This window comes from Aricia agestis, chromosome 20 (assembly GCF_905147365.1).
Source record: "Aricia agestis chromosome 20, ilAriAges1.1, whole genome shotgun sequence".
NCBI lineage: Eukaryota > Metazoa > Arthropoda > Insecta > Lepidoptera > Lycaenidae > Aricia > Aricia agestis.
In genome coordinates, this window is record NC_056425.1 from 7,233,895 (window position 1) to 7,246,513 (window position 12,619).

General features: G+C 36.8%; 1 protein-coding gene across 5 annotated transcripts in view; it reads right to left on the reverse strand.

Annotated features, from left to right (window-relative positions):
• Positions 1–12,619, reverse strand: part of LOC121737338 (diuretic hormone receptor) — an 87,040-nt gene that overhangs the window by 43,806 nt on the left and 30,615 nt on the right. For all 5 annotated transcript variants that reach the window (XM_042128997.1, XM_042128996.1, XM_042128998.1 and 2 more), the window contains exons 5-7: positions 10,440–10,519; positions 5,193–5,318; positions 3,842–4,030 (exon numbers count right to left, since the gene is read on the reverse strand). In XM_042128997.1, coding sequence (XP_041984931.1) covers positions 3,842–4,030; positions 5,193–5,318; positions 10,440–10,519 — 395 coding nt within the window. The remainder of the gene's footprint in view (positions 1–3,841; positions 4,031–5,192; positions 5,319–10,439; positions 10,520–12,619) is intronic.

Sequence of the window (12,619 nt, forward strand, 5' to 3'; positions counted from 1 at the left end):
TATACCTACCTAGCGGAATAGAGAAACAAAGGCCTGAGCAAGCGAGATGTCACTATCAGTAACACTGCGTGGTAAAAAGAGACCTGTGATTATAGATGGCGGGTGGGTAAAAATCGGGTAGGTAAAAATTGGTAAAAATGGGTGGAATAGGTAAAAATTAAAAAATACCCATTCTTACCGGGTATAAATTAAAAATACCGGGTAAATATTGATGAGTCTTTAAATATATGTAAAACATTACTTTATTGGCTAAACCCTTAATATTGCGATTTACTATGTAAAATTTTGAGTTATAAAACTCAAAATTTTAATTTAATATTAAAAATAACATGCAACAGATAAAAAAAGGCACAATAAATAAAAAAAATAATCATTATTATTATTATTCATCTAAAATAAAGAACACATAACAATCATTATTATTATAATTTTTACAACTCTTGTCGTGCACGATTTATGTATTATTATTTATTATGTACTTAATATTTTTTTAATCGCTACATACAAGATTTAGAATGTAAATAATAACAAAAATATATAGTATGTGAATATTTACTATAGCAATGATTTTGAATTTCGCTTCCAAGTAATAATCTAGATAATAGTACAGGTAAAAAATAAAATTTACGCATACTCGTGCATACATATAATAATATCTAGTCTTCATAATTTAATTAAAAAAATAACTTAATCAAATCAATAATTACTGTGTATTTAAGTTGTATAGGACACCACTTGAATCCACCAATCACGAGTAGTGTATTTCGTTTCCTCAACATCGACTACGTAAGCAATGGCCGCTCGTGATTGTCGGCGTATTTAGCGTAAACGCCATTTTTAACAGTCATTTTTATTTATCAGGAGGGTCACATTATCTGTTTTAGCTAATATTTTAGAGATATAAACTGATTTTAATTTATACCCGGTATAAAATGAAAATGGGTGGGTAAAAATAGGTATAAAAGGGTATTTACCCGAGCCTCGGGTTTTTACCGGGTAAATGCCCATCTCTACCTGTGATACATGACGACAGAACCCTTTTTTGACGTCCAGTCAGCACTAATATCGGCACGTTGACAATTTATTCTCATAGAATTCATGTTCAATCATGCTTGTGTAAGTGTATACGTACACATATTTCTACACACAGATGTAAATCAATTTCGGTTTCGTTTGACAGCTCGAGATTGATGCTCTATTCCGCTAGGTATATTAACTTTATGACAAAAATCCGACATGTTGCATTCGTTATAATATCAGGATATTGACAGAAACGTTGTCAAACGTCGAACGAAACTTTTGTAGTAAACAAAAATATATCAGCTAATTCGTCTGCTCATTTCCTGAAACTTTGTCAAAAATTCCATCTAAACGTGCTAAAGGTATCGTAAATCGTGATCAGAGTAATATGAAACCAATCTAACTTGGACAAACATTCCGACTAAATTTAATGAGATTGTGAAAGTCCAGACGGACTTTAATTATTGTCTCTTATGTAGAGAATTTTCGAGAAATCTTCGACCTACTTTCGGCGATATTCGCTTCTAATAAATACTGAAACCTAATAGTATGAGAGAGAATAATTGGACCTATTTATGAATTTATTTCTTTGATAGTTCCTATAGTTCAACATAAGTAACGTCAAATAAATCTATTTTTAATGAAGCTTTAACTGCAAAGCGTGTGTTTTATACGTGGGAGAGCCATGCTTCGGCACGAATGGGCTGGCTCGACATGAGAAATACCACGTTCTCACAGAAAACCGGCGTGAAACAGCGCTTGCGCTGTGTTTCGCCGAGTGCGTGAGTTTACCGGAGGCCCAATCCCCTATTCCTTACCCTACCCTATTCCCTTGCCTTCCCTTCCCATCCCTACCCTTCCCTATTCCTTCTTAAAAGGCCGGCAACGCACCTGCAGCTCTTCTGATGCTGCTAGTGTCCATGGGCGACGGAAGTTGCTTTCCATCAGGTGACCCCTTTGCTCGTTTGCCCCCTTATCTCATAAAAAAAAAAGCCCCCAGTACACGATAACCCACGATGCATCGTGAACTGTAGATCACGATCACTTGATGTTAAACACATTGACGCATAGCTCATTACAGCCTGGCAATGCACTGGCCATCGTCCGCCATCATACACCATTACTCCGTCCACTCAATGGCGATGGTTTGTAGTGGGCCAGTATGGACCATTGTGAAGAGGCACCTTTATTGTTAAGGGGAAAAAATTTTAAGAACTCAAACTTGCCTAATAAAATTACTGCAAAGTTGCAAACCAAAATAATACAACGAACTAAAATTTTCGTTCCGGAAAATCACATAAAAGTCACCAAAAATCATGAATTTTTGGCGAGCAATTTGATATTAAAATTTGTCAGCCAATCAATTATGGAACACATTTTAACGGAAAACCGTTTTAAAAGTGATACGATACAGTGAAATTTTTATGAAATGTGTTTTGAATTTCATAATAGCCTTTATGTGGATAACATGAGGATTGTTTTTGTGGGCTCCGAGGTATATCATCATCATAATATTAATACGCGAACGAAAAACTTTGTAACCCTTTTTACGAAAAATGGGGAAACGTAGGTGCATGAAATTTTGCACAGTTATAGTTTATATGGTGAAGGAGTGCATCGAGCTAATAATATTATGCTTTTATCATACATTTTTTTAACAAATAAAACATTACCCACACTACAACACACACACATGAGAAATGACAGATTTTTAAGTGACAAGCCTATACATATGAATTATACTCTTTTATTTATGGTTGAAGTCTGTTGACAACAAGTTGACAAATTGAAAATGGATTATAGTTTTTTTTATTGAATCTAAGATACTATTAGACAATGCTTACACGGCCAGCTAAGTCGGTTAAGTCCCAGAGACAAGAGTTGAAAAAAAAGTAATGATAAAGTCAATATTTTTTTACAAAATATAGGTAGTAGTCCTAATGTCCTTGAAGCTAAGGTCGAATTTCGACCATTGGGCGATCTCTAGTTAACTTTAAATGACGTAGATGTACACAGTGACATCGCCAGGAAAATGTAGTAAAAGCAGCGGTGCGTGTTAAGCCCCTATTACTTGATATTACTTATTAATTCATGTTACTTTACTGGCTTTAGTGTTTTGTTTACTGTCATAAACAAATATACAAATTCCTTGAATTTGTTTTTTTGGAATCTCGCTTTTTGGATCATCAACATTGCGAAAAAATATCACGGTCTCTTGCCACAACATTTTAATTCTTAACTGCCCATCGCTTGGAAAGTAGTCACGTTCAAATTCAGCCATTTGCTTCAGTCTATATTAAAATGATATGTATAATATATTATGAAGATAATGTTTTTTACAAAAGATTAGCAAAAACCAACACACCAACACGATTTGGGTTGTAAGTGGTAACTTAGCCGTGAATTAAATATAATGTTATCTCCTTTGCTCTATAATATTTATGAAAGAATACGCCCACAGATATAGATCAAGATAGATACCGCATGTCGCTCCATTTGTATGAAAAAGAGTGAGGCCACTTTTTTATAGCTACTGTGACGTACCGATGATAAGAAAAGTGCCCATTATCTAGGCCAACGTTTCTATTTGAATTTCTACAGCTCAATACGGCACTTTTAGGCATTTTTAAAATTCCAATTGTCGTCCGATTCCGATAGCAGACTAAAGAACAGACTTTCGAAAGACGAGCATTGCTCGTCGTTTGGGAGCGCGATATGGCACGCGAAGTACATACACATGCGGTATCTATCATGATCTGCGCCTGATACTTTAAAGGCTCTATAATCCCAGACTCCCCTAAACCTATAAACTTCAACTAACCTGCGTAGACAGCATCAGAGCTCTAGTGTAGTCGAAGGTGTACGCGAACCAGGAGTCGTCACTCGGGCCGCACAGCACCAGCAGGTTGGTGATGCCCAGCAGTGGGATCAGCACCAGCAACGCCTTGGTCGCCTTCCGGTACTGTTCTGTCTCCAGGGTGTTGGCGGACCGGAGTTTTGTGATAAGGACCTGAAAGAAGTAAATATAGTATAGAATACTAGACGACGCCCGCAACTTTTCCAAAATTAGTTTATCGCGCGTGATCTGCATTTTCTGGGATAAAAAGTTTCCTTATTTTTAGATCAAGGGTGGCCAAACACGCGGCCCGCGGCCACATGCAGCCCGCCGTCTGTTACCTTGTGGCCCGCGGAGCTGAGCTTATTTTTTTAAAGTAAAAAAAGTTAATATTAAAATTACCTTATCATACCTACTATTAAAAACAAACAAACATTTACTTTCTTTTACTTTTAAAATAAAAGCTCTAACTAAGTTCTAATAGGAAAAATTAGTATCCGATTTTGATTTTCATTTCACAACGAGTATACATAAAATTTGGTAGTGCGGCCCAGGGTAAAATTCTACACCCGAATTTCGGCCCAAATGTCGAAAGGGTTGGCCACCCTTGCTTTAGATTACTCGATTCTGTATTTACTTAGGTCTTATCTCTAAGTAGATTGTGTGCTTTTCTTTGTACTTTTCTGTGGTAAGCTTTCTTTGTTGTATGCTTTCAGTTTCAGTATTTTCTCAACTTAGACTAGTATTCGAGATTCTGCCACCATTTTCTGAGAAAATGCAGTTGTAACCGTTCAAGCACTACAATGAGCGTCGCCAAACATTTCAAAAGATCTAATTATCTAGGGTTGCCACAATCTTTTTGTTATTTTTATCTTTTTAAATTTTATGTAAGTATCAGAAATATTTAATTTAAAATATGACTGAACTAGAATTAAGGTCATGTATGCAAAATTTCTTTGGTATATAGGTCTTCAATAAGCTATCACATTTGAACTTGAGAGGTATCATTAGAAAAGAGTGACACTGAGTAGTGAGTACATTGAAGCAAGTAAAGTAAGCAAGCATTAATTTATAATTATAAAATACTAGATGACGCCCGCAACTCCGTTGCGCCAAAATTCGTTTATCGCGCGGAAACCGTACATTTTTTCGGAATAAAAAGTATTCTGTGTCCTTTCCCGGGACTCAAAGTATCTCCATACAAAATTTCAGCAAAATCGGTTCAGCGGTTTGGGCGTGAAGAAGTAACAGACATACAGACAGACAAACAGACGGACAGGCAGACACACTTTCGAATTCATAATATTAGTTGGAAGTATAGATTTTGCACACTTACCCACATTATCCTAATGAGGAAGAACAGGTTAAGCGCCAGACCAACGAGCGCAGGCGCCTTGTGGATCCAGTCCACCTGGTGCTCGTGGATCCACAGACACATCTTCGTCTCGCCTGTTATCGCCAGCTGGTGGACATACATCATTATTTACAGAAGAAAATAATACACAAAGGTACAAGTTGCAACGAATATAGTGATAATACATTAATTTATTCGTGCACACTAATTATTATTAAAATCAAATACAACGATATTCTTTGTACAGATAAAGAAACTATTAGATATATTTTGGGACTCATAATTTCAACTTAAATCGGATAAAAAATTTAAGTATGAAGTAGGAGCAGACATAAAGATATAGACACCCGTATTAAGACAGACACAATCGCATTGATTATAATCTCTGTAAAATCTCAAAACTTTTTCTAGGTTTTTAAACTTTCTATCAGTGGCAACCCTAATTCGCATTACCTGCTAGCTGCAGCACTTTTGTGCGAGCTCAGTCATAAAACGTGCTCAGAAGGAATTGCTGTGATTGGAATATATGACTGTCGTTCACACGATTTCTAATAAACTTAACGCTTAAGACATAATAGGATTCGGATCATTGGATATCAGGATGAAACCATTTTTGGTGTGATTTTAATGCAGATAACCTCATAAAGTCTTTGCGTCTTTCCGTTGATAAGATTTTTTGGCGTAAAAAAACTTTTGGTTTAAATAGTTCGGTAAAACAAACGCTAACTTATGTTTCCGGCTTTTTTGAGTTTTCTTTGCGTTCTTTAAAAATTGTATTGAGTTATATTAGTATCTCATTAAGTTACCTTTATAAAACGTCCGCTACGACGTTGCACCCCACAATTTATCCGCCACAAAAACATTTTTTCCCTTTCCCGGGACTTAAATTATCGAAATTTCGCCAAAATCGGTTCAGCAGTTTAAGCGTGAAGAGGTAACAGACAGACAGACAGACAAATACACTTGCATTTATGATATGAGTATTGAAGTTGACGCCTCCGTGGTCTAGTGGTATAGAGCGCGGCTCTTGACTCGGAGGTCGTGGATTCGATTCCCGCGTTGGGAACATGTTATTTCCAAGTTTGGTTAGGACAATGCAGGCTGATCACCTGATTGTCTGACAAGTAAGATGATCCATGCGTCGGATGGGCATGTAAAAAGTCGGTCCTGCACCTGATCTCTTGCCGGTCGTGTCGGTCTTCCGTCCCACTGGGTAATGAGAGTAAAGGAATAGAGAGTGCTCTTGAGTACTGCGCACACACTTGGGCAGTATAAAATTACTCCTGCGTAGCTGGCCTGGTTTCAATGAAACCGGCCACTGTCACCGAAACCGGTGTGGGAGCTATTATTATTATTAAAGTGTGAATTATTGTCAAGGTCCTTATAAGAAAGAAATCACAACTGATACAATAACTCACACCAACGACTATTAATAATTACTACTCAGTGAACTATTCCCTTGTCATATAAAGTTTATATTGCTGGCAATAATAGCTGTAGATCATAAAACACACTTGTGTTCTGTGCACTATGAAATAAACAACAATATGTTGTGTTGAAGTGAATAATATGTAGTGTAAATGCTACTAATTATGGCATGCCGCATGAACTAACAATTATTAAATTAGTGAGTGTTTGCCACAGCGACTAACGCAAAAAATCAAACATCGTCCTTCTCTCTTCACACTCACGCCCGTCTTTCATATGCCAGGTGAAAAAGGACGACGCGGATTCATCGCCAAATTAGTGTTTCTTCAATAACTCAATAAATATACAACATTTGGAAAATTCGCTAGATCAAATTCTCAATTATGGAATTTTATACAATTTGTTAAAATATTAACTAAGTTTAATGCACGGTTATGGCAATATATGAAAAATTCATGAAAGTTAGATGCATCTTTTTGATTTTTTTCTATCGAGAAAATTTTAAGATATCTTGTTTTCGCTAGGTCGGATCCTCGGAAATATCATATAGTAGTATCTATGTTTAGAAAATGAAACAATTCGGGGCTTATTTTCAAGTATAAAAATGAATTATAAAATCGACAATTTAGGGTTAGTCGCCCCCTTAATTGATACCGAACTTATAAACGCGAAACTGTGTCTTTCTCTCTAACGTAACACAAAAAAAGTTTTGGGTAACGTTCTAAAAGCTACTATGTAGTATTTCTATTGCCAAGGTGATTTTAAGTTTATATAATTTAATATTTTCTACGTAATTTAGGTGCACCGTACATATTATTTATATTTTCATTTAATATTAATTAATTAACGTGCAACGGAGAACAGTTTCATAGCACGATGTTGAAACCTGGTATGAAAGTAATATGAAACAAAAGGTTCCATTGAAATTTTGTCTACCGGCAAATTGATAGTAAAGAGTCTATATTGGATTCTTGTGAAGTCTTTGACGACGGTTTTTGTAAAAAAATAACAAGTTGCACTTCGGGATTACCCGTAGAAAAGTTGAACATTAGAAAGAAAGGGTGATATTTATTCTCCTACGTTCCACCGACAGTGAACTCTCCCTACGTACGAATTTTCGGTCAGGTCAAGTGCTCGCTATAAGAATATACTCGCTATAATTCGCTCTAAGAATGCCAATAAAAGCTCGTAAAAAAATGTAAAATTCTGACGCGAGCTTTTTTATAAAACAGTTAAAACGCCGCTTTTTATAAAAAACGGCCATGTGCGAGTTGGTTCCGTATTATAGGTATTGTTCAGCATTGAACATGTGAACTAGTTCGCGTTGTCGCACACTCATCACATTCTTAAACTACTGAACTCAACCTACTCAAAATAAAGTGATGAATAGCATAATTTGTACATATATGTGTTGTGTTTAGGAGAATTGTAAATATTTGTGTGCGTAAAAGTGAAGAAGTATATATTGTAAGAATTAGTTACAATTAATCAGATAGGTATCAACTTCTAGTTGTGTCTCACTCATCTCCCATTTCCTACCCTTAAACACTCGTCCAGGGCTACTCTCTGGAAGTGTTCCGACCGACTCCCAAATCCCTACCGACAACCTCTCACTGTGGCCAAGACACCTTTAGCCTAACCACAGTCAGCTGAGCCTGGGTGATTGACAGTGAGAAAATCATTTCCATCCTTTTATTCCCTTTAACTATCCGCCTGCTACCTTAGGTCTCATGGTAGCAGGTTTCCTATGGTTAGGGCTAGGACCTTGGGGCATTAGGGTGGTAGGTGTTAGGGATCCTAGTGCTAGGGTACAGCTCTCCCCCATAGTAACGTGAAACCTTATCCTGGGTTTTACAGGTATATGGCGAAAATAAGCGAGAAAATTAGTTTTTTTGTATGCGAGCCTCCCTTAATTATTAATTAAGGAAGGCTCACATACAAAAAAATTTGTTTATTTTGTTTTTAGTATTTCTTGTTATAGCGGTAAAAAAATTTAAAAGTCTATCTATAGTGGTTCTTGTGATAGAGCCTGGAGATATACAGACCGACGGACAGACATCAAAGTCTTAGTAATAGGTTTTACCGTGATTTTACCCTTTGGGTACGGAACCCTAAGAAGGTTTATTTAAAAAATAACTTATTCAAATAATGAGAAAATAGACAATAGAGGCGATCTACTCCTTGACTTAAAAACACCAGAGAAAAATCCTATTAAGAAGACTTTAAAATATCCGCAATAAATTAAAGGTTTTTGCTCGTGGTTGTCGAGAGATTTAAAATTTATGGTTTTGAAGTATAAAAGTTCGCTTCATCGTTTTAAATTGCATTTTTTTGCAATCTATACTATATAATTGGTATAAACTTTAATAGTTAATTATTTATTAAGTTCATTTAATTTTTATGTGCGTAAGTTTTTCATTCATAAATTAAATTATGATACTTTATAAAAATATTATGTGAAATAATATAAGGTTGGGTTGTATCAACTAACTTTTTTTTTTAAATAAGTGGGCAAACGAGCAAACGGGTCACCTGATGGAAAGCAACTTTCGTCGCCCATGGACACTCGCAACATCAGAAGAGCTGCAGGTGCGTTGCCGGCCTTTTAAGAGGGAATAGGGTAATAGGGTAGGGGAGGGTAAGGAAGGGTACTTATAACTGTAATTTTAACTATAACTTTAACTTTAACTACCATGCAAAATGTCAAATCTTTGGTTAAAGTTAAGAATGGACTCCATCAAAACGCCATATTTAACCATAACCATAGAGCTCGACAAGGTTTTAAATAAACGTGACGAAAAAAGGAACTGACGCTGTCATCATACAAAAACGCCATTTTTGACAGTTCTCCTTTACAAGCAGCGCCCCCGCTCACGTTCATTTATAACCATGTTGGACCAGCTTTCATCTGTTAATTTCTCCGGTCAAAGTTTAGATTAAAGTTAAAGCTAAATTTAGCCTTAACTATAACCATAACTTTAACCTTAATTTTAACTTTAACCACGCCTTTGGTGCAACCCACCCTTAGTCTACAATATCATAAAATCTACGATGCTACTTCAAGCTACGCGTTTTAGAATAGTTTTGGAGCCTATTCAAACGAACAAATAGTTTCTCCTTTTATAAGAAAATTAAGAAAGAAATGTACAAAATCTTGGCAGACTTCGTAGGATCATATCTGAGTAAACTTAGTCTTAAGTTGTTTGTCGGTATTAGTTGGGAACTAGTAATCGCATTCATGTATTCCAAGTGCCGTGAAGCGAATCTCAAAACTCAGAGACAAAACATCCCTCACAACTTTATGCGGCTTCTACACGTTAGGACATGGATGATGGACAAGTGATGACGAACATTTGTGTTTATGACTTTATGATTGCTTATCATAGATATAGACTGCATTGACAGCTTCGCAAATATTTTTGCAACGGCTGTCATAAGATAATGGCTTCTTACAGACAAACGGCACGCGTCGACGGCAGTTGACGCGTGCCGTTCGTCTGTAAAAACCCTTAATTGACATTTTAATATGGAAAAGCTTACACTAGGATCTCTGGATCGCCTGCTGCTATATTGCCTCATGAAAAACTAGAGTTTTGTTGCTTTTATTGAGTGGGAATGCCAGAAGCCCAATACATAGAGACCAAAACGTATTTGCAACTGCTCTAGTCTTGCAGGTGTCATCATGGACGCAACTCCCATTTAGGCGATCCGTCAACTCATTCCATGTTTAATTTTTTATTTAACTTTATTTTACCATTTATTTCAAGAATCTAGGCCCATGTTTTATTTTATCACACTTACCCCATCCGGGCCAGTAGAGGGTACGACAGAGACGCAACATCGTGCTATCACCCACACGATGATGAATATTGCTGGTGCTCCTGAAATAGATTGACTAATATAATTTTTAATATAAAATATGAAAATAAAAAATCTTTTTATTTCCAAAAAGGTTTCTAAAATAATACTTTTAGAAGGTCTACATGAGGCCTACCGCCGGTTCGGGAACTAACCCGGCGAGAATAACCGGCGTAAGAAACTCGCACGGGGCAATATTCTCGGACTTGTGTTGGACTCTCGTGGGCCAAGGTAGAGAGGCCATATTATTTAGAACCTTAATTTTAAGCTCTCTTATATTATGACGGTTAATAACTCTTTTAGTAGCATCGCATTATCATGATAAGATGTATTGAAATAGTAATAATAATTTAATAGTTGGTCGTTATTGTTATTCCAACTGACGTTAAAAAAAGTTAACGAATTAAAAGAAAATTGCATGCCACATTTTCTCTTCAATACGATACTCGTTTGACTCACTTAATTAAAAGAAAATTACAAAGTAATCTCTTTGAGATAAAAGATACAAGAGGAATTAATTATTAATTATATTTAAGTAATTAATAAAGACGCAAATCACTTTGAAGTGCCTACGCACTAAACAGTAATGGGGGGTTTGAAACGGTTACGTTGATATTAACGTACCTACGTCACGTAATGAACGTGAATAATATAGACAACGTAATACAGGGAGGAATCTGTTGTGGGTCACCGCGACATTATGTGCTACGTACAGACATCATACAAAACTAGTCAATTTATATTTCAACATTTTTAATCAATTGCAGTGTTTTTCAACCTTTTTGATTTCGCGACCCCTTTACAGATTGAAATATACTGGCGACCCCCTCATGTCAGAGAAAGCCAAAGAAATAATTTTATTAAAAGGCTACCTACGTTAGGTAATGATTTTTTTTCTAGTTTGGTATATTTATCTATTGTACGGCAGCTTTTTCTATCTGTCGGCGACCCCCCGAGTAAGGCTTCGCGACTTTTAAGAGGGAATAATAGGGGAGGGTAGGGAAGGGAAGGGAAGGGAATAGGGGAGGGTAGGGAAGGGAATAGAGTAGGGGATTGGGCCTCCGGTAAACTCACTCACTCGGCAAAACACAGCGCAAGCGCTGTTTCACGCCGGTTTTCTGTGAGAACGTGGTATTTCTCCGGTCGAGCCGGCCCATTCGTGCCGAAGCATGGCTCTCCCACGTATAAATTTCGAGAAATTCGATAACGAAAAACACCAAACATTCGTCTAACGTCGTTTCAGTCAACAGACTTTGGCACGGTCTTCGTATACGTGTAGACTAGCTGCAATAGCTTTACCGCGGCAGTCCCAGAGTGCCACATTTTTTTCAGAAGTGCAAGCAAGCTGACGAAGAATCTTTGAAGAAACTTCGTTTCAAAAATCGGGCGTGCTACGACGTAGCATCCAAACGGGTGGGCGGATTTGCTACGGCGTAGCAACTACGATGCCACGGACAAACTGACAGACATACAGACACATCAAACTTATAAATGACCACTAAACTTACTAATTACTACTAGTAGTACTAGTAGTAATTAGTAGTACATAAATAGTACTAGTTGTTTACGTACTTTAAAATGATTTTATGACAATTTACTTAAAACTGTGTGCTAAGTTTTTGTAGTGATAGAAAGCTGACTGTGAATTTTCATCACTGTTTTATAAAGAGCATTGTCACCACATATTTCCACATCTGCTCCTGTATAGCAGGGTCGACAGCGGTAACAAACTACGCAAACTCTTTTATATGATCTAAGGTAGCTGGGGGGATAATCTAAAACTGATTTAAATCGTGCACAACGGGACACAGTATTGCCAGAGTAAACTGAACTAACGAGTAGGCCGACTCAGACGAGATCTCGAAAATACGTTTGACGTAGTATGTCATATCGGCCGGCGCGCGCCGTACTCATGCGTTTCGCATTGTAAGGGGCATGATTTTGAATTGATATAAGCTGACCAAATGACGTAGGTCCGTCAACTGCTTAGAATCAATTTCCTCGATGGTATATGATGTCTGCGAGGCTAAAATGGTCACATAGCAATTCCTCTCAATCAATTCAGCAGATGAATTGTCAAAACTGTCAGACTGACGAATGTCAAATTAGTACGAATTACTAGA